General features: G+C 41.6%; 1 protein-coding gene across 4 annotated transcripts in view; it reads left to right on the top strand.

Moving 5' to 3' along the window:
- The window catches only part of SCAPER (S-phase cyclin A associated protein in the ER), a 291,810-nt gene that overhangs the window by 235,505 nt on the left and 33,306 nt on the right, over positions 1-22,999 (top strand). For all 4 annotated transcript variants that reach the window (XM_038767151.1, XM_038767150.1, XM_038767149.1 and 1 more), the window contains 2 exons: positions 14,775-15,012; positions 21,204-21,353. In XM_038767151.1, coding sequence (XP_038623079.1) covers positions 14,775-15,012; positions 21,204-21,353 — 388 coding nt within the window. The remainder of the gene's footprint in view (positions 1-14,774; positions 15,013-21,203; positions 21,354-22,999) is intronic.

The raw sequence follows: 22,999 nt of genomic DNA, 5'->3' as shown, positions 1-22,999 counted from the left end.
GTCTGGGCATTGGCAGCTGCTTCTGCTGCTACTGGAGACATCACTTCCCAACCCCAGCTGTTCTGTCCCAACAACCATCACATTTGTAACAGAGAAGAGTGGGAGGCCATCAGGGACTTCAGCCCCGGCATAAGGACCCTGATTGGGATCTGCCTTCGGCTCTTGGGAGCCTGGGTAGAAACCCCAAAAGCCGTGCTTTAAAGCAGGACTCGAGATCACCTGAATCTTTATGCCTCCAAGTACCACTCGTTGTCACTGGGCATTTACATTAGTAGTTCTTGAATTTCCCACTTTAGACACTGACACTATTTTCTACTCAAAATGATGTTTTAAAAGTGGTCACATCCCGAAGTCTGTTCTACTTGCTTCTTGTGTTGGGATTATTTTAGGACATTTGTATCTCTAAAATGTACTGCTAGGAAGCAGTAACTGCCAGTTGTTTGAAGTAGAGGCGCATTGGGAAGAAGGTAGTTTGACAAGAAGCAGCATGGCCCAGTAGATAGAGCACTTGCCTGGGAGTACATAGTAAATGCTTAAGAATTTATCATCTGTTTTTATTATATTGTACTCTCCCAAGTGCTTAGTACAGTGCTCTGCAAACAGTAAGAACTCAATAAATAGGATTGACTGAGCGACATCAAATTTCAGGTTGGCAGCAGAGCAGAGAAGGTGGCAGCCTTTGGCAGAGAGCATCTACCTCCTGCCAAAAACTGTCCAGTCTCACAGATAAGAATGGCCTAGGGCAACAGCTAGATTATGTTTCAAGAAGGTGATGCAGTGACCTAGATTACGATTACAATTATCACTATGCCAGAGTGCCAAGTGAGCTTCTTCCTGTTAAAGAATACGAAATGAGTAAAACTTGATAGATTGACTGACATCCTCAAACTCTTCCATTACAGGCCACAGTCTCCCTCCCTGGAATAACAGCGTGTCCCTCATATCGTTGTTTTTTTTTTTCAAAGTCAGCAAAGCAAGGCTTCACTGTAATGATTCTCCATTTACTTTTTTTTTTTCCTCTCCTCACTGCCTAAAATAGCACACCAGGCAAGAAGGAAAACTTGGGCCACAACAAGCACTGTGGCAGCCCCAGGCAGCTTACCCTGTGCACTGTACTAAGTACTTGGGAAAGTACAATACAACAATAAATATTGACATTCCCTACCCACAGTGAGCTTACAGTCTAAGACTCTGAGCTCCTTATGGGACAGGGACTATGTCTAACCTGATTAGCTTGTATCCACCCCAGCACTTAGAGCAGTGCTTAAGACGTGTTAAGCACTTAATAAATAGCATTATCATCAATAAATACCATAGATTGATTGATATGTCATGCCACAGCCTTTTTTCTCCATTCTCCCCAGTTCTTTCATCGTGCATACCCCAGCAATGAATGAACTGACTTTCTCAGAATCGTGAAAAGAGTGCTAGGGGAAGACCCCTTCCCTTTCTAATAACACAAGAAAAGTGTGCGCTTTAGGAAGTTAAGGACTGAGGAACGTGGGATGAGGAGTGGAGGGTGCTCAGAAGCCCCTGTCAAGCATTTGGAATGATGGGAAGGTTGGAGCACTTCCTCCCCAAGGACTTTTTGCCTGGGACAATTAAATCCCTGAAGGTCGTCACTTGTTTCCTTCAAGCAGTGTTTAATGTATATGTTTAATCACTCTTGCACTGTTTAATTTTAGCCTATGTTTATTTTTAATTGGATTATATTCTTGTTCTAAGTGTCTGTCCAACTCTGCTTAGATTGAACCTCCTGTCAGCCACGGGCCAGAGTTGAATTTAATTTTTCTCATCATTACCCCTGGATTTACTGCAGTGCTCGGCACTGTGTTAAGTTGTTAATAATTGTTGGTAATAATATTGGGGAACAGAAGGAAGGCTGTATAAGAGCAATCTTCCCTTTTTAGCTCTCCTTCTACATTGGAGGCCACTTTCTTTTTCCCTGTAGAGGTCTGAGCCTTATATTGAATGGAGAAGAACTCTGAATGGAACTAGGGCCAAGAAGAGAAGTTGGAAAATATTTGCATTTCTGTTTTTCAAAAGATTGCTTTTCATGTGGGATAAAGAGGCCCTGTTTAGAGTCCTTTAAAAGAACCTAAGACCTGGAGCATACTTAGGCAACAATTTAACTTTTCCTCTGAAATTGCAGAGCAGTAATTAAATAGTGCTTCCTTAACCCCCATCCAGAACCATATATCCTTTTGTTGCTATGTAGTGATGAAATGGATACTCACGGTAACATTGCCTTGTAGATTGAGACCAAGAGCTATCGACTTAGGTCAGCTTATATAAAGGTGAAATTCTCTCAAAATATTTTAATTGTGCTTTCCTCATAAAGAAAATAGGAAGTAAGGAATAGGAAGTAAAGGAAATAATAGTAGTTCCCTCAACCCTGCATAGAGCCATAGAGCCAGTGAGAGGGTAGTGGGGAAGGGAAACCAGTGATTTTCAACCTCTGGTTGATTGGAAACATCTTTTCCAATAAGATAAGAGCTTCAGAATGGGGACTGTGAATTCCTCGGAGGAACCGCTGCTGCGAATAAGTCTTTTTGTTCACTTGCAAATCCAGTTCCCCACTACTAGTTTCCGGACTATCTCTCTTAATATTGGTTAGAGGGGTAACCCTTAACCACATCTCTGTATTTAAATATCACCTTCCTTTGAGGTAGCCCAATCCAAGTTTTCTGTCTCGACACTTTTGTTGTAATGCAATACTTTAGACAGAGATGATACAGACTTTATTTTTAAAGGCATTTTCATTTCTGAAGTGCAATGTTATTTTCTTAAACTTTCATGAACATTCTTTTCATGACCAGCAGGACAGACTGAATCTGTTCTTGAAAAGCCATACCCTAAAACTGGCATAAATTGGAATATTGACATTGGGCTGAAATTATTTTTGAGTCAGGATTATTTTGGAATCCCATGCCTGTTCTAATAAATGCTACACAGCTTCTGTATGCAGAATGTCAGCAAATACCTTAGACATGCATTTTCAAAAACGCAGGCTGATGTCCTTTTTGGAAGGAACGTAGCTCCGAGTGTAATGAAATAAATAATATTTTGTATTTATATTGGGAGAATTATTTCTATTTATAACAATATGCTAGTACCTAAGCCTTTTTAGCGTGAGGTTTTTTTGTAGATCAAAAACAGGCAACAGGCTAAATCAAGGTAACAGACTTGTTTCCCTGCAACTTCCACTCAGAGTTAGACAGCACTGCCTTTGTTGCATCATAAATTAGAGACTGCCAAATACCAGAATCCTCTCTAGAGACTCTTACCTCCAACTCCCCAAAATCCAGATTAAGGCATTATCTTTAATTTTCACAAGAGTGTATACAGAAAGCAGCAATATGGGCTAGTGGATAGAGCACAGGTCTTGAAGTCTTTGCACATAGTAAGCACTTAACAAATACCATCATTATAAGTCAGAAGGATTTGGGTTCTAATTCCAGCTCCAACACTTTTCTGCTGTGTGACCTTGGGCAAGTCATTTAACTTTTCTGTGCCTCGGTTACCTCTTCTGAAAAATGCGGATTAGGACTCTGAGCCCCAAGGGGGACATGGACTGTGTCCATCCTAGTAAGCTTGTATCTACACCAGCTGTTAGTACAGAGCCGGCCACATAGTAAGTGCTTAACAAATACCATAAAAAAGAGGATTTCTGTGGCAGCTAAGGCCCAACAGACAGAACTCAATGGTGAATAGGTTACAGTGAGACCTATTGCCCTATTCCTGTTTACCCCTTCTCTTCCCTCATTCGAAGATCTCCTGAAATACCATTCTCTTCTCAAAGCCTCTCCTAGTTAAAAGGAAATAAAGGGATAATTTCCCACCCACCCTCCAGACTTTCTCCCTAATTCTAAAACACAAAAACCCTGAACACTGACCGTTGCAAACGTACTGCCTGTGTAGGAAGTACCATAGTTAATACCAAAGGGATTTTATAGTGTTGGGGGAAAATTCCCTCCAAATAGGGGAGAATTGGAGTCAATCATAATTACCACCAGAAATGTGCAAAAGAAGATGCCTGTAGTCATACCCCTTGCTTATGTCTTCTCTCTGGCCTGGTACTCCCTCCCACTTCATACAGAACAGATCAGCATTTACTCCACCTTCGAAGCCGTACTAAAATCACATGTCCTCTGTGAGGTCTTCCCCAGCTAAGCCCTCACTTCCCCTACTCCCTCTTTTTTCTTCATTGCCTGTGCCTATAGGCTTTAAGCACTTGATATTCACCCCACAGACAGCTCCACAGCACTTAAAAATCTATTATTTTTAATGTCTGTCTGTATCTCCTTAGTACAGTTCTTTGCACCCAGTAAGCCCTCAAGAAATGCCATTGATTGGTCGATTGCCTTCTAGCCGCTTACAGTTGAAATACAGTCAGGTGATGATCTTGATAATAATTATCGTATTTGTTAAGCACTTACTATGTGCCAGGCACTGTACTAAGCGCTGGGGTGGAAACAAGCAAATCGGGTTGGACACAGTCCCTGTCCCATGTGGGGTTCACAGTCTCAATCCCCATTTTACAGATGAGGTAACTGAGGCACAGAAAAATTAAGTGACTTGCCCAGAGTCACACAGAAGACAAGTGGTGGAAGCAGCTGGGATTAGAGCCCCGACCCTCTGATTCCCCGGCCCATGCTCTATCCACTACATCCTGCTGCTTGTCATGCTTATTGTATTATTGATCTTGAGGGCTAAACTGTTCAGATGTCTTAACGTTTTAAGGAATTGCGAATCTGTTCTAACATGTAAATTCCTAGTAGACAAGGACAACCAGTTCTAAAAATAATCTAGCATAATGCTCGGTCCATATTAATACATGCTGCTTGTGTTATTGGTGATGATGAGACAAGCTAAAACTGTCCCAAGATAACCCAGGAATTCAGAGGCAAAGCTAAAATTTGCCAAAAACAATAGACTATACACCTCTATTGGTAGAAGAAATTTTGAATGGCAGAGACAACTGTTTAACTATAGTCCAGGTAACTGGGCTTCTTTGCAGAATCCTTATTTTCCTTTGTAGTAGTTATTTTAAACCCATTTCTTCTCTATTTTGAGGGACATATAAATTTGCTTTCCTTGCATCATGAGATAGTTGTATGTAAATACTGAGGGATTACTACATTCCAATTTATATCACCAGTGACCCACACATGTTCATATACCTTGAATATAAGACATGCCCTTTCAAATGAGAAAGAGTTGGGCTCATGATTGCCACTACGATTTATCAAATGACCTCTTTGTGCCCAGCGAAGGAGAAGCTAAATGGAAGGTACTGGCCATAGTAAGGTCATGATATCTATCACAACATAGTGACCCAAACAACGTGGCCCTAAATAAACAATACCGGATGGGCCATTAGAGCTTCTAACAATGGAAACTAAATAAAAACACTTTGAAATATTCTTAAAGATTCCATGTTTTCCCAGGTTAAACGGCATTACCCAGAGCACCATAAACAAAAGTTCATATTTGATTTTACCATGTCTCCTATACTTTTTTTAAACTTTATATCCCATGACTGGAATGAATAAGGTCTTTTACATTTTTATTATAAACATTTAGGCTTAAAGTGATTATAACTGACAGTTAAGACCAACAGGAGCCAGTGGCCTGTTCATGTACAAATTATCTGTATTACAGGCAAAATCAAAAGTAAACATTTCCAAAAGTTCCTTCAGTTCCACATTAGTTTTCTGGAAGCCAAACATAGCAGCCGGACCTTTTTTTCCGACTATAGTCTGTGGTCTAGCAGTAAAGAGAACAGTATTTTCCATAAAGCAATATTGCAAGCATTTTAAACCACTTCCACATCTGAATTTTTGAATTGATTCACTGATTTTCAGCTATTGCTCTAGTGTCTACTTCCGCAATAGAAAATTGCAAAAGATTTTGATGGATTTTTTTTAATTGTTTCAAGAGTTTGTTTTCATAGCTGATAAAGTAGAAAAGTCATTTCTTTCCCCTCAGGTAAAGTGTTTCAGACTTTTTAATGACTTTAATCTGAATGCAGCTGCTCTGGTTTGTAACTAAAATACTGTGTTGTTTGTAACTAAAGACTGTTTACCTGGAGCATTGGGTAGTCCTTGGACTCCCACCTTCTAGATCCATGATTTCACTTGTCTTTACCTCACTACGGTCCTAATACAACCCAGCCCGCACACTTTGTTCCTCTAATGCCAACCTTCTCACTGTACCTCGATCTCCTCTAACTCGCCGCCGACCTCTAGCCCAAGTCCTGCCTCTCGCCTGGAACACCCTCCCTCCTCATATCCGACAGACAGTTACTCTCCCCAACTTCAAAGCCTTATTAAAGGCACATCTCCCTCATTCATTCGTTCATTCAACAGTATTTATTGAGCGCTTACTGTGTGCAGAGCACTGTACTAAGCGCTTGGGAAGTACAAGTTGGCAACATAGAGACAACGGGCTCACAGTCTAGAAGGGGGAGACAAACAACAAAACAAAACAAGTAGGCAGGTGTCAATACCATCAGAATAAATAGAATTATAGCTACGTACACATCATTAATAAAATAAATAGAATTGTAAATATGTACAAGTAAAATAAATAGAGGAATAAATTTGTACAAACATATACAGGTGCTGTGGGGAGGGGAAGGAGGTACGCGGGGGGGATGGGGAGGAGGAGAGGAAAAGGGGGGGCTCAGTCTGGGAAGGCCTCTTGGAGGAGGTGAGTTCTCAGTAGGGCTTTGAAGGGAGGAAGAGAACTAGCTTGGCCTATGTGCGGAGGGAGGGCGTTCCAGGCCAGGGGGAAGACGTGGGCTGGGGGTCGATGGCGGGACAGGCGAGAACGAGGTATGGTGAGGAGGTTAGCAGCAGAGGAGCGGAGGGTGCAGGCTGGGCTGTAGAAGGAGAGAAGGGAGGTGAGGTAGGAGGGGACGAGGTGATGGACAGCCTTGAAGCCCAGAGTGAGGACTTTCTGCTTGCCTTCAAGAGGCCTTCCCTGACTAAGCCTTCTTTTTCTTTTCTCCCACTCCCTTCTATGTCACCCTGACTTGCTCCCCTTATTCATCCTCCCTCCCAGCCCCACCGCACTTGTGTCCATATCTATAATTATTTATATTAATGACTGTCCCCCCGCCTAGATTGTAAGCTCGTTGTGGGCAGGCAATGCGTCTGTTATGTTGTTATATTGTACTCTCCTAACCACTTAGTACAGTGCTTTGCACCTAGGAAGCGCCCAATAAATATGATGGAATGAAAGTAAATGCTCAATAAGTACAAGTGACTCACTGACTGACTTTGTCATCTTACCTTGTTGATTATGTTGCTTGTTGTTGCACTCTGTTGTTACTGTTGTATATACCTGTGTATCCCATCCCCCACCTTACTTGTGAGCCCCTTATGCCTGAAATGAAACTGAGAAAAGTGCCTGATCTGTTATGTTTGTGTCTACCCCAGCACTGAACACTTTGGAAGTGCTCAAGAAGTACCATACCAAACTCAATAACAAAAATGCCTCAATACATACTACTGTTACCACATACTACTTTAAGCTGTGAGCCCCATATAGGACAGGAACAGTGACCAACTTGAACATCCTGTAGCACAGGGCTTAGCTCATAGTGGGTGCTTAACAAACAGAGAAGGGAGCATTAGAATATCTCCCGACTCAAAAACCTCCAATGGCTGCCTATCCACCTCTGCGTCAAATAGAAACTCCTTACCATTGGTTTTAAAGCACTCAGTCAGCTCACCCCATCCTACCTCACCTCACTAATATCTTCCTATAGCCTAGCCACACACTCCACTCCTCTAGCGCCGTATCTCTAGACACTCCACTGTGTCCGTATCTCGTCTATCTCGCCATCAACCCCTTTCCCACATCATCCCCCTAGCCTGGAACCCCCCTACCCCTCCATATATACCAAACCACTACTCTCTCCACCTTCAAAGTATTACGGAGGTCATGTCTCCTCCAAGCGGCCTTCCCTGATTAAGTCCTCTTTTCCCCAGCTCGCTCTCCCTTCTGTGTTGTCTGCACACTTCAGTCTTTGACCTTTGGACACTTGATATTCACTCCACTCCCAACCCCAAAGCGCTTATGTACATATCTTTAAATTGTATATTATAATTATTCATATTAATGTCTACCTCCCCCTGTAGACTGTAAACTCGTTACGGACAGTGAACAGGTCGGCTAATTCTGTTGTATTATACTCTCCCAAGTGCTTAGTACAGTGCTCTGCACACAGTGAGTACTCAGTAAATACAACTGATTGATTAGGAGGTCTGTAAAAGGAGATGAAATGTGGGAGTTTCCGTAATAGAACAACTAAATGATCAGTTGAATGTGGGCTGAGGATGATCAGGTAAAATATTTTATTAAAATTCAGACTTTCTAGTAGTATAATGAGCCTAAAATGTAAAGTGTGTATAGTACCTTTGGAGATTGTTTAACAACACATCTAAATTTTAGTAGTATCTCTGAATATCTTTTTCAGCATTCCGTGGTAAAATTCAACGAATCAAAATGTGATGTAATTCTTAACTGAGTTTCTTGAAACAATTGAAAGTTTGCTTTATGGGCAAATTTCTTTAAGAGGCTACGAACTTCTAGTAGGTTATTAGAGGCAGTCAGTGTTAAACAAACACGGGCCCCATTTTGGAACCTGTACAATAAACTCAGACACATTAGCCTGTAGTTAAGTCTCCACTAGTGGCTGACCCCTAGCTTTTGTGACTCTAATGGAATGAGTTGAGTGCCAGTTGACAATAGTTAACAGGAGTTTGTGTAACCGTCTAGATGGTACCTGTAGGTAAATAGACACAGTTTCCTTCCCTTTTGTTTTTGTTGAGTCCGAACTGAAGAATTGGTTGAAGTGTCTTTCGGGGATTCTGGAAGATGACTTGCAGTCTGTGCTTTGTAAAATATTGTTCACTTACCACTGAGATTGAAGCCTTTTAGGTAAAGGAAGGATGTCTCAGGTTGTTTGGTTTAACTTTTTAAAGTGATAGCTTCCCTCGTATTTGGAGTAGAATTAAGAGGACTGAAAAGATGTTGCTAACTTGTACTTTCCAAGCGCTTAGTACAGTGCTCTGCACACAGTAAGTGCTCACTAAATACAACTGAATGGATATAACGGCTCTAAACCATTATGCCACCTTATAGAAATAATGAACTTCTAGGTTTAAAATTGTTTCAGTGGAGATGAGAAGAGCTAGCACTCAAGCTTGAAAATTGCAGGTAAACTGAAGCGATTCTTTTAAAATGAAATTACAGTAACTCTAGTTCAGTGGTGAACAAATCATCTCATAAGAGATATTGGAGATTTTCATTTTAATAGAATTTCCACCTTAACTACTCCTAAAAAATGTGTACTCTGTTGTAATTGGATCATTTAGAGAAACAGGGCATAGGTTTACATCCAATATCAATTCACAGAGCATAAGAGTACGTTTAAAGATCACTCTCAAGGTTACCCACTCTTACTTTGATCATTCTATCGGGTTGTGTTTAACAATCCAATCCTTCTCTTCGTTACTAAATAATTAAAAGCACACAATTGTCATATCTTCCACAAAGTAGGCCACCCACACAAAAAAACAAGAGGAACATACCTACGCATCCAAGTTCCACAAAAGATATACTGGATGTTGAAAAACAGACAACATGTACTTTGTGTTGGGTTTTTTGTTTTCCTGTAGTCACACAAGCCGAGACTTTTGGAAAGATTTTAAATGTCGAGCTGGAACAAGAAGATAAGTTAGAGCCTGATCAGAGCCCAAACATCCAACAGGATCCTTTTCCATTGTCATAATAAATTACCATAACAAATAAGCCTCCTCCTAATACTACGAGCAGCTCATATATGTTTTCCAGTAACAATCAGGGCAAGATGTGTCTCTGCCAAGGAATTATGTGAAGCAGAATGCAGCATGATTTATTCCTGCTTAGTAAAATAATAACTGACCCATATAATTTTTAGCTACTAGCTCTTCTTCATTCTGCTGGCTTGAGTTTGAACTTTTAATTACATCTGTGACTTGCCATTTTCTCCCAGAAAAATGAGCCGAAGCCCATCTAATAAGAATATAAAAAACAGTTCTTGGTGAATTCCATATTTCACTCCCTACAGATTTTTGATACCTTATGTCACAGAGTAGATGACATCCTCGTTAGCATAAGAGAAACTGTAAATAAAAAGTTTAAGGGAAAAAAACTGAGGCTAGTCCATAGACCCCTCAACCCAAATTATTCACTCTTCCCTGTTAACATGATGCTTGATGCTTCTCTTTCACCCAGGGGTCACTAGTTCAAATCGGATGCAGGGTGGTAGGAAAAGCCTTTGCCATCTGCCAGCTTTTCAGGGAGCTGTGAATTGAGTTGGAAAGCGGTGTTATTCCTAATGTTTAGAAATTCACATATTCACCATCAGCTCCGGGCACATGGCTCTGGGTTAAGTGCGATTCAGAAAATAAGTCCTGTGTCTGCTTTCAAAGGGCATGGAGACGGTGCAGTGCTGGTTGATTTTTGAAAAAAGCTGGGTGGGTTCTGACTGTCCCTTCCTCAGAATTGGGGAAGGCTTCATAGAGGAGACGGAATCTGAAGATGATCTGAAGGATGGACAGAGGGCCTCCGAGCAGATGTCAGCTGGGAAAGCTTCCAAGTTTAGGAAACGGTGGGAAGGTTCAGAGTCAGCGGTGGGAGGAGCAGATGAGGGAGGCTATTAGACTCACTTGGCTGAAGGAAAAGGAATGAGGGAGAAGAATAGCAAGAGAGGAGATGAGAAACCAGCCCGCCAGATCCAGCTGGAGTCGGGCCTTAAAGCCAAGAAGGAGGAGCTTAAATTGGATGTTCCCATCACAGTTCTCAGTAGACAGCTGTGCTTCATCTTAACTGATTGTAAAATTTTAGCCTCTCTTAGCCGAGACACTAAATAGATAACATTTTCAGCAGAATCGTTATGGTGGCTAAATTTCTTCATATCCCTGGTAAGAAGGGAGTTTCTGATTTCTTCATTTGCCTTTTCCTGGCAGGGTAACATCGGAACACTGCTAAAGCTAGTCTGTTGCACCCCCTTGTTCATCTTGGAGGCTGCCATCCCTGGACCATTGGTCAAACTAAATTTACTTTCAAAATGTCTTGGGCAAAATAAACCAAATGAACATTGATTATCAGCCTTTTGCTCTGTCCTCTTCCTCCCCGCTCTTTTTAATCTACGCTGTCTTTTTTCCAGTGTTGTAACTGACATATCCGGCACCTCAGAGAGTTTGGCTTCGCCCCCTCCCTCCCATCCCTGCTAGCCCTTAATATTAGGTCCAGATTCTCCATTTGGTTTTTGAGCTCCAGTTGGCCCCAGCCGCTGTGTGTGTGTCCCAGATGAAGTACAGTCAGTCAGTAATAATAATAATAATTATAGTACTTGTTGAGCACTTAGTAGGTGCCAAGCACTGTTCTGAAAGCTGAGGTAGATACAAGATAATTAGGTTGGACACAGTCCCTGTCCCACATAGAGCTCATAGTCTTAATCCCCATGTTACAGATAGCAATAATAACAATAATGATGATGGTATTTAAGTGCTTACTATGTGCCAGGAACTGTAATAAGCACTGGGGTAGATGCAAGCAGATGGGTTTGGACACAGTCCCTGTCCCAAGTGGGGCTCACAATCTCAGTCCCCATTTTACTGAGGCAACTGAGGCACAGAGAAGTAAAGTGTCTTGCCTAGGGTCTCACAGCAGACAAGTGGTGGAGCTGAGATTAGAACCCAGATCCTTTGGACTTCCAGGCTCTATCCACTAGGCCATGTTGCTTCTCCCTCCTATCTCTCAATTCCTCAGCTCCATCCACCACGTCCACCTGCTCTGGCTTGGTTTAAAAGCCGCCTACCATTTTGGGAGGACCGAAGGACACCCAGAAGCCTGGAATTCCCTCTTTGCCACCTCTCAATTGATCAGTCAATCAATCAGTCGATCACCGGTATTTGCGAGCTTACCATGTGCAGACTACTATACTGAGTGCTTGGAAAAGTTCAGTATAAGAGTTGATAGAATGTTCCCTGCCCAAAAAGAGCATACAGTTTTGTTAGGGAGACAGATATTGATATATATATGTATATATGTATATATGTTTGTACGTATTTATTACTCTATTTTGCTTGTACATATCTATTCTATTTATTTTATTTTGTTAGTATGTTTGGTTTTGTTCTCTGTCTCCCCCTTTTAGACTGTGAGCCCACTGTTGTGTAGGGACTGTCTCTATATGTTGCCAATTTGTACTTCCCAAGCGCTTAGTACAGTGCTCTGCACACAGTAAGCACTCAATAAATACGATTGATGATGATGATGATATTGATATAAATAAATTACGGATATGTTCAGAACCTTGGGGCTGAGGGTGGGTGAATATCAGCTGCTTTGGTGGTGCAGAAGGGAGAGGGAGTAGGTGAAAAGAGGGCTTAATGGAAGAGGAGGCCTCCTGGAAAATATGTGATTTTCATAAGGCTTTGAAGGTGTGGAGGATGGTCGTCTGTCATATATGGAGGGGGAAGGAATGCAAGTACAAGTCAGCCGTAGGATTTACGATGCAGTTGTTTCCAGTGAAAGCGCTTTAACTTAGAACCAGTTTCCTCACTGGAATTATATATGGGGAGCTTGGTTTCTGAACCAGGATTGGTTGCCCTTTTTTTAACTAAAATTACCCAGAATTGATTGTGTACTCAATTATAGCTGAGTAAATATAACTACATTAATAAATTTATATTGTCAGAGAGGTTCTGTGACAGGGTAGCTAAGTTTTACTTCATCGAAAGTAAATTGGATATGTTCTTCCTCCCTGATGACTAGGGTGGCCACTGATTACATTGGAGAATACCAAACACCCCCTATGTCATCCTGGAATTAACAGGTGTATGTTACCTCTGTTAGGTAATGAGAAGCAATACGGTATAGTGGATAGAGCGTGTTCATGGAAGTCAGAAGGTCATGGGTTCTAATCCCAGTTCTGCCTCTTGTCTGCTGTGTGACCTTGAGCAAGTCACTTCACTTCTCTGGGCCTCAGGTACCTCATCTGTAAAAGGGGAATTGAGACTGTGAGCCCCAAGTTGGACAGAGACTGTGTCAAACTTGATTTTCTTATATCCAACCCAGGGCTTAGTATAGTGCCTGTCATGTAGTAAGCGTTTTAACAATTGCCATTAGTATTATTAAGTTTAATGGCATCCTAAGGACAAATATAAAGGTTCGTGGCAAAAGTTAGAGGGGAGGTCACCTGGTTGCCCCCCAGCTTGTGCTCCTCCATTGCTCCTGAGCCATTGTGTTCCCCTCCCTGATCCCTCTAAATATAAATACTCCTTCCAAGCTGCATGGCTCAGTAGATGCATTGAAGGGCAAGGGAGGCTGAGTAGAAGTCTAGAGTCCCCCTCAAACTGTAAACGCACTATGGTGAGGAAACATGTTCTATTGTACTCTCCCAAGTGCTTAGTACAGGGCTCTGCACACAGTAACTGCTCAATAAATACCATTGATAGAATGATAAAAATGTATTGACATAAGGGTGTCTGGTGCTGTGTCGCTATCAGGCGATAGACCAACTGAACAACAGACAAATGGCCACCCCATTAGTGACTCTTTCAGGCAGTCAGGTGACCCCCCACAGCCTTTCCTGCTCCGCACATACCACCCCCCTTTGTTACACCCCCTCTTTCCCCATTGTGATTTGCTCTCATGCTTCCCCAATGCCCACCCCTACAGAGCTAGTGCCATAGAGCAAGCTAGTATAATAAGGAAATAATAATAATAATGGCATTTATTAATCACTTACTATGTGCAAATAATCAATAAATCATCACCATCAATCATCATCAATAAATACGATTGATGATGCAAAGCACTGTTCTAAGCACTGGGGAGGTTACAGGGTGATCAGGTTGTCCCACGGGGGCTCACAGTCTTCATCCCCATTTTACAGATGAGGGAACTGAGGCCCAGAGAAGTTAAGTGACTTGCCCAAAGTCACACAGCTGACATTTGGCGAAGCTGGGATTTGAACCCATGACCTCTGACTCCAAAGCCCAGGCTCTTTTCCACTGAGCCACGCTGCTTCTCATAGATAGAGCACACACCTGGGAGTCAGAAGGTCATGGATTCTAATCCCAGCTCCGGCACTTGTCTGCTATGTGACCTTCGGCAAGTCACTTCACCTCTCTGTGCCTCAGTGACCTCATCTGTGAAATGGGGATTGAGACTGTAAGCCCCATGCGGGACAGGGACCATGTCCAACCGGATTTGCTCGTATCCACCCCAGCACTTAGTACAGTGCCTGGCACGTAGTAGCTGCTTAACAAATGCCATAATTATGATTATTATTAGTAGTAGTAATGACCTAAATTAAGGAATGGGTGGAGTGATTCATGAATTTGCCCATTTATGATCTCTCTCACCGGAGAACTCCGCTAACCTTCTGTGGTTAAGGAAACTGAGACCGAAAAGACTGAATGACTCTACTTTGTGCAGTGAGTCAATGGTGAGTGTGGGAGAGAATGCAGGTCTGTTATCTGCTGCTCTCCTTCTCTGAACAGTAGACAACCCTTCCATGTGTAAAGAAGGAATATATAGATAAGTGGAATTATAAGCACAAATTTCTTCGCTGTGGTTTCTAATTGCCTTATACAACTCCAGTGTTTTGCTTTAGGCAATCCACTTATTTTGTTCCGTTTGACGTCTGCAAATTTGAACGTCCCTTAGTAGATTCCTATTTAAAGAGTTTAATGTTTCCTCGTCAGGTCTTGGAGCATATTTGACAGTACGCGTCAGGATCCCACAGGGCTAACTGCTGCTCTTCAATCTTCAGACTTGGTTGGAGTTTTACATATGCTGTACTGTATTCTCTTCCATGGCACAATCTCAGATTCAAACCCAGCAAGCCCTAAAGAGAGCTATGCACAGAACACGATCCAAGTTGCGATTCAGAGTTTACGCTTTTTCAACAGCTTTGCAGTGCTGGACCTGCCAGCTTTTCAGGTAACAAAGCATTGTTTTTTGTTTGCATTAAAGAGTAAAAGAAGTTTAACATGGGATTGACATTAGATTATTCTCCTGACCAATTGCATAATAATTAACAGCAGAACCAATCAGAAATGAAATAAGATCCTCTGTCAGGTTTCTTTACATAGAGTGCTGTCATATATGTAAACTTTTAAATAATGGGAGGGGGAATAATGGCTTCTTATATAAATAAAACTCAAAAATGAGATAAATTATTGTTTGGATTGATAAGACTTTTAAGGAAGATTTAACTTCTTTGGGCTCAATTTAAAATGAATTTAGATTAAAAGAGAATTGCCACTTGCTTTGCAAAATCTCATAAATTAAACATTTATAACTGAATAAGGAAAGCGGCTCAGTAAAGGAACTCCTAAACTGACAGAGGCAGATTTTTTCAAATAGGAAATTTAATTTTCAAAACATGAGATATTTGAAGCAAAGACCCACAGTAGGACTCTTACATACACATAGTTTATTGACCAGAAGAGGATTTTATGTAAGAAAACCAACAGACCTCATAGGTGGTAATTTCAAAACTACTATATAAAAAGTCTATAGATCTATCAGTCTATTAAGAATATAGTCCTTCAACAAGTGAATATTAGAAATCCTCAATTTATGAGAGTTGAATTGATGGCAAACAATCTTGTATAGTGTATTAAGGGGTGTTTTCCAGGCACCCTGACTTTAATAGAAGTCTGTTAGAAAATTCTGTCATCAGCTGTCACATGTTCAAACTTTGAGTTTTTTCATGAATAAAATGAGAGTTTTCATGATGGCGTATAGATCTGTATCCTTCATAAAAGTATCTAATGTCTTTGCTTTATAAAGTAGCCACTGACACTATGACCCCTGAGTTTTCTGATAACACTTAAAATTACTCAGAACATTTTCACACCCAAACAACAGCCATCTAGTTAATAACCAGGTCCAAACAGAATATTTTCTCACTAGGTTATAAGCTTCTGAAGAGCAGGAATCATGTCTCCCAACTGCATTGTATTATGCTCTTTCCAGCACTTAGTACAGTGCCCTGCACCCAGTAACTGCTTAATAAATACCATTGGTTGATTGATTTATTGATTGGCTGGCAAGAGATCTAACCAGTTACCCTCCCTCCCGGGGACTGTAAGTTCGTTGTGGGCAGGGAATGTGTCTGCGTATTGTAAATTGTACTCTCCCACCTGCTTAGTACAGTGCTCTGCACAGAGTAAGCCCTCAATAAATATGAATGAATATAAATGCATAGCTTTAGACATTATATTTGGCATCTATAAAAAAAGTAAAAGTGTCAGCTCTGGGCTCCATTTCATGCCATGCCAGGACCAGCTTGACAGCTTTCCCTTTCCAGCTCTGGGTTAACCAATCTGAAATTTCTCCCCCTTAACAAGCCAGGAAGGTAAAGGAAGGCTCCAGACCATTTCCGAACATCTCATTTCCTATGCTGGCATTGCAGTCCACTAGGTGGTGAGTGCCAGGGTAATTTTAAAAAGCAAAATAATCAAATCTCAAGGATGGGTAACTTCCTTTTGTCTTTGGTACCGTTCCCGCATTCTTCATTCTTTTTCTGGCCCTCATTCATCTCAATGGCATTTTCTTTTCCCTTTCTTTGTCTTTTGCTTTTTTCCCCCCTCATTTTCTTTTTCTAATTTCCTCCTCCCTCCCCCTTTTTGCCTTGTTCTTTGCCTTTTCCCCCGCCTTACCTCCTTCCCTTCCCCACAGCACCTGTATATATGTATATATGTTTGTACGTATTTATTACTCTATTTATTTTACTTGTACATATCTATTCTATTTATTTTATTCTGTTAATATGTTTTGTTTTGTTCTCTCTCTCCCCCTTCTAGACTGTGAGCCCACTTTTGGGAAGGGACCGTCTCTATATGTTGCCAACTTGTACTTCCCAAGCTCTTAGTACAGTGCTCTGCACACAGTAAGCGCTCAATAAATATGATTGATTGTTTTGTGGTCTCCTCCAACCTCCATCTGTCCTTCCTTTCCTCTCCATCTCTGTGGTTCCCTCATACTGTATTCTCTTTCCTATTGGATCCCTGATTTAAGACCCTCAAAGCTTGCTTCTTCCCCCTCCTGCACATTTTTCAGCCACTTCCTTTTTTTTCCTCTTGTACTCTGAGAACCTGCCCAAATGAAGAGAATCAGCCTTCACTACCTTATCACTGTTTATCCTCCATTTTCAGCTCTTCAAAGATTTGGCATGCTTACATCCCAGATCACTGGTGTCCATGGTTTCAGCATCCCCTACCTGTCTTTTTTCTGTCACCTTAATAGTAGCCTTACTGCAATTCTAACAACATTTTATTGCATTAAAACAGGCAATCTCCAAGACTTTCAGGAAAGTCTTACTGCATCTGTGAAAGCATATTTAAAGAGCTCTTTTCCAATGGTACTGGGCTAGGCTCTGTACAGTGAATTAAGAAGTTACAGTGCCTTCCAGTGAATAATTTACAATCTGTCAGACGATACTGAAGTAAAGATAAAAGAAAGATCAATATGAAGAAGATAGTCATTGAACAAAAGTCGAACCAAATCACTAATTAAAATATTTGAATTACATAAATGTAAAGGGGTACAGGCAGATAGTAGGATGGTGCAAGTTGTCTATTTAGATAGACTGGGCTAGCAGATATTACCATTTTTCTTCCAATTAAGCAAGACATCCTAGAGGAACGAAGGGAGGCCTCCATAACTGCTTGGATAGAAAAGGGGAGAAAGAGTTGAGCAAGTCAGGGATGCAGAAGACATTCCAGACGTTGGAGGCAGGCTAGGTGACAACTTGGAAGCCAACATGTGATGATAATGGAGTTCCTGAGTAAATTTGCCCGGAATAAGTAGAGGGGTTTGGTTGGGGACGTGTCACCCCGCTCCTCAAAAAACTCCAGTGGTTGCCTGTCCACCTGTGCGTCAAGCAAAACCTCCTCACCATTGGCTTTAAAGCGGTCCACCACCTGGCCCCCTTCTACCTCACTTCACTACCCTTCTGCAACCCAGCCCGCACACTTGGCTCCTCTAATGCTAACCTTCTTACTGTGCCTCGATCTCACCTACCTCACCCATGTTCTGCCTCTGGCCTCAAACTCCTTCCCTCCTCAAATCCGACAGACAATTCCTCTCCCCCCACTTCAAAGCCTTCTTGAAGGCACATCTCCTTCAAGAGACCTTCCCAGACTAATCCCCCCCCCACTTTTGTCTTCTTCCAGTCCCATCTGTGTCAACCCGACTTGCTCCCTTGGCTCTTCCCCCCACCCCCCACCCCCGCCAGCCCCACAGCACTTATGTACATATCTGTAATTTATTTATTTGTATTGATGGCTGTCTCCCCTGACTCTAGACTTTGAGCTCATTGTCAGCAGGGAATATATCTGCTTATCGTTGTATTTTACTCTCCCAAGCACTTAGTACAGTGCTGTGCACACAGTAAGCGCTCAATAAATACGATTGAATGAATGGGAGCCAGCAGAGTAGAGCCAAAAGACAAATGCTCCCTAGGTATTTGCCCAGTCACCTGACAAGAAGCTGCCCTTTTGTCCTTTTGTAGAGAGGGGCAGGAGAAGCTACAGCACCTAGGGTTTCTCCTACCCTGTTTGCCATGACACCATCCAGGGCCTCAGCGATTCCCAAAGATCCCGCTCTGGGAAACTCATTACTCTTACCTGGTACTCTGGATCCAGCCCTATCAATCAGTCATATTTATTGAATGCTTACTATGTGCAGAGCACTGTACTAAGCACTTGGAAGAGCACAGTACAACAGAATTAGCTGACTTGTTCCCTGCCATAGTGAGCTTACAGTTTAGTGGGGGGATAGGACAGGCTGGGAAAGCACTATCCTATGAGTAAGATAGGGCAGCCTGTGGAAGAGATTTGAAAATAGTGTCAGAATCTTCGTTCTGAACTGAAGGCCAATGAAGTACCATTCTGGTGCCTTAAGGAGTTGGGTGGTGTGAGCACAGTGACTTTGCCAGCAGCATTAAGGATCACCTGGAGGAAGGCAGTGCACAGTACAGTGCCTGGCACATAGTAGGTGCTTAACTTATTACTAGAGAGGAAGCATGGCTTAGTGGAAAGAGCACAGGCTTGGGAGTCAGAGGTCGTGGGTTCTAATCCCGGCTCCACCACCTATCAGCTTGGTGACTTTGAGCAAGTGTGGGCACTTTCTGGGCCTCAGTTACTTCATCTGTAAATTGGGGGTTAAGACTGTGAGCCCCACGTGCGACAACCTGATTACCTTGTATCTACCTCAGTGCTTAGAACAGTGCTTGGCACGTGGTGCTTAACAAATACCATCATTATCATTATTGTTATTATTAATAATAATGAATAGCATAATTATAATTATTGGAGGTGTGGAGTTTGCAGAAATGGTGGTAGTAGTATTTTTTTTACATCTATCAGTTGGCTTCATAAGTTAGTACTTAACCCCAGAGCTGTGTGCTTGCTGCAGCTGCATATCGGTCAATTGGTTATATTTACTGAGCATTTACGGTGTGCAGAGCATTGTACTAAGTGTTCAGGAGAGTACTGTAGAAGAGAATTGGTAGACACAATCCTTGCCCATAAAGAGCTTCCAGTCAGGAGGCTGCATCTCGAAGGACAGAACCATCTCAAAGAAACGCCATATGCCTTTAATTGTGTTTCTTTTGAAAACCAAACCTGAGACAGAAATGAAAGAAGTCATGTAGTTGTAATCTTGTTAATTTATTCACCAACGGGGAAGGTTTCACTGTGTGCTAATATGGCAGTGGAACTGTTTTGTGATTTCAAGAAGGGATAAAATGCTGGCTCAATATGAATTAATATTGGCTCAGATGGCCCTTGGGAGCAAGGACATTGTAGGTTGCATTTATTTTGATGATCTTAACAATTGAAAGATGGTTCAGAGCAACAAATCACGCCACTGACTTGCCATTAATTCTTACCAAAGAGGAAGTATAGTTTCCTTGAAAAATTGGTTTAATTTTTATACTCAAACTTACATGCCCCTTGACCTGCTCTTATCAGTGAAGGTTAAACAGAGAGCACTAGGTCAGAGCTTGCCTGGACGTGACTAATTAAATAAGGAGGTGTCACCACATGATTTAAAGTAGCATATAACTCTGAAAGTAGGTTTGAAGTCTGGAAAGCATTATTATGTCTCATGAGTGTGAAATTGGGACCAAAGATATTCTTAGCCCAATCTCCTTTTTTCTTTCTTCCTTCCAAGAGCACTAATTAAGTTTCAATAATACTGGCTTCATTTTTTTCAGCATCAGGTTGGATTTAATTGAGTGTGTTAATCTTGAACTCACAAATGCCATGTTTCACAGAATATATTTCACGCAGGTTCAAGACGTAAATATCAAAAGTTCAAGATAAAACATTTTCCCACAGGCCTGGACTATTGTTTCATTTGAGTTCCTAGAGACCGTCAAGCTCATTCCTTGTTCTTCACTTTTCCCCTTTGACCTTGTGTCGTTCTATCTGTTTGACATGTTTATTAAATAGAGGCCTGTAGGCTGCACAGATAAAATCTGATTCTCCTAGATCTCCAGTTTGCCTGGTTTCAGAAAGCATCTCAGGAAGGCTTTCAGCTGAGCGTTTTTCTTTTCTCCTATTTTGAAAGTCTCAGACTTTTGAAATTGTTTATTTGAAAAGTTATTAGTTATTATTTATCTTTTGTTTCTGTTTGGCACGCATGAGGTATTAATTAGAAATGTATTTTTGCCCTCAGAAGGAAGTGAAGACAAGGAAGAACTTTCCCTCCTCATTATTTGGGGGCAAAAATAATGGTGCAAAGGTATTCTAAAACAGATTTTGAATGTGTAATGAAAGTGTAAATATTATGCCCACATTGTTAGTTAATTCTGATAGTTTCCAAGGTGGTCTTTCGAATTTAGAGTTAAAGTTTACGTTTATTTACAGTGTCAGTTTTTTTTACTATGAGAAGCACTCAACTGCACTGCAGTGCAAATTGCTCCCAAAATCGTATTTTGCTAGAAACTTGACAGGCTGAGTATAGGTATCAGCCTTGCTTGGAGGTTTGGCATTTGCAGATATGTTAAGAGACCCGTCACTGGTCATTTAAAACAGGCTAACTTTTACATTAACCCTGGGATTGGGTGTCAGGTACTGGCATTGATATGGCAAGTGATCCACCTTGTTTTGTGTCAGTCTGTTGTAGGTGCCGAAGGTCTTTCCCTTGCCTTCCGACACATTATCAGCTCTCTTCTGGGGTACTGTGCGCAGCACCCGTGTGAAGGGCTGCTTCATGAAGTCATTGTTTGTGTTGGATATTTCACCGTAAACAACCCAGATAACCAGGTAAGAGAACCCAAACGAACCTAGAAATTTCAATGGTTGGGCTTTTTTTTTATGGTATTTGTTAAGCGCTTACTATGTGCCAGCCACCGTACTAAGCTCTGGGGGAGATACAAGATAATGAGGTCAGACACATTCTCTGTCCCATTTGGGCTCACAGTCTTATTCCCCATTTTACAGATGAGGTAACTGCGTCCGTCCGACTCCTAGGGCCATGCTTTATCCACTAGGTTAAGATAGAATCTTCTTTTGATAGGGGGTTTCACATGAATGGAATGGGTAAAGGGCGGCAAGACCTAATGTAACCTAGCTGTTGGAACATTTTGACGGTTAACTGCCCATCTGGATCTTCTCCTTACTGAACAGAGGAGCATAATCCTTTTCTAGGAAGCAGCAGGCCTGGGAGTTAGAGGACCTGGATTCTAATCCGGGCTCCGCCACTTTACCTGCTATGTGACCTTGGGCAAGTCACTTCTCTGTGCTTCGGTATCCTCATCTGTAAAATCGGGATCCAGTACCTGTTCGCTCTCCTATTTAGACTGTGAGCCCCAAGTTGGACAGGGTCTGAGTCCAACATGATTAGCTGGTATCTACCCCAGTGCTTAGCTCAGTGTTTGGCGTGTAGTAAGCACTTAACAAGTACAGCTGCTTTTTCTAGATAATTTCATCTGTCAGTCCAAGGTGAATTTGATAACCTTACAAGTGAAAAACCTATTTCTACTTCAAATTATGATTATATTTTTAAGAAAGTCTCCTTTTAAAATACATACAAAAACAAGCCAAGCTTTACATGTTTTGTGATCTACTCCATCCACTGTGGAAACCAAATAACTCAACTTTTCCAATTAAGTCCGGTTGGATAGTTGGAAAGAATAGAGCATTATTGTATTTTACATTCCAGTGAAAGTTGAAAATTGACTAGGAACTATGTATCAGACAGTTGATTGATAAAATGTATTTGTATATGCTGATGAAATCTTGTGTGTGAGGAATCGATGTCACCAAATCTCTGTAGACGCATTTTTAAAACTTTTGTTCTTTTAGCTCTTCCCGTATTCTAATGTCTGTTCCCATGATACTGAAAATTAGAAAAAAAGAAAAGCTAAGCCAAAACATCTGCACCTTCTGCCCCTCTTTCCCAGCATGGCCTAGTGGAAAGAGCACAGGCCTGGAGATCAGAGTAACCTGGGTTCTAATCCCAGCTCCACCACTTGTCTTCTGTGTGACCTTGGGCAAGTCTCTACACTTCTCAGTGCCCCAGTTCCCTCATCTGCAAAATGAGGATTAAGTATCTGTTCCCCTTTCTACTTAGCGCTGAGTCCCGGGTGGGACCTGATTCATTCATTCATTCATTCATTCATTCAATTGTATTTATTGAGCGCTTACTGTGTGCAGAGCACTGTACTAAGCGCATGGGAAGTCCAAGTTGGCAACATATAGAGATGGTCCCTACCCAACAGTGGGCTCACAGTCTAGAAGGATGATCTTGTATCTATCCCCATCACTTAGTACAGTGCTTGGCACATAGTAAGCACTTAACAAATACCACAATTATTATTATTATTATTTCCCATAGTGTATTTGCAATTGTACATCAGTGCTTTTTCATCTTCCAGAATCGGCCCAAGTCTGATTGTAAATCTGCAGGG

This window comes from Tachyglossus aculeatus, chromosome 26, assembly GCF_015852505.1.
Source record: "Tachyglossus aculeatus isolate mTacAcu1 chromosome 26, mTacAcu1.pri, whole genome shotgun sequence".
Lineage (NCBI taxonomy): Eukaryota > Metazoa > Chordata > Mammalia > Monotremata > Tachyglossidae > Tachyglossus > Tachyglossus aculeatus.
This window is presented reverse-complemented; position numbering and strand designations above follow the sequence as displayed.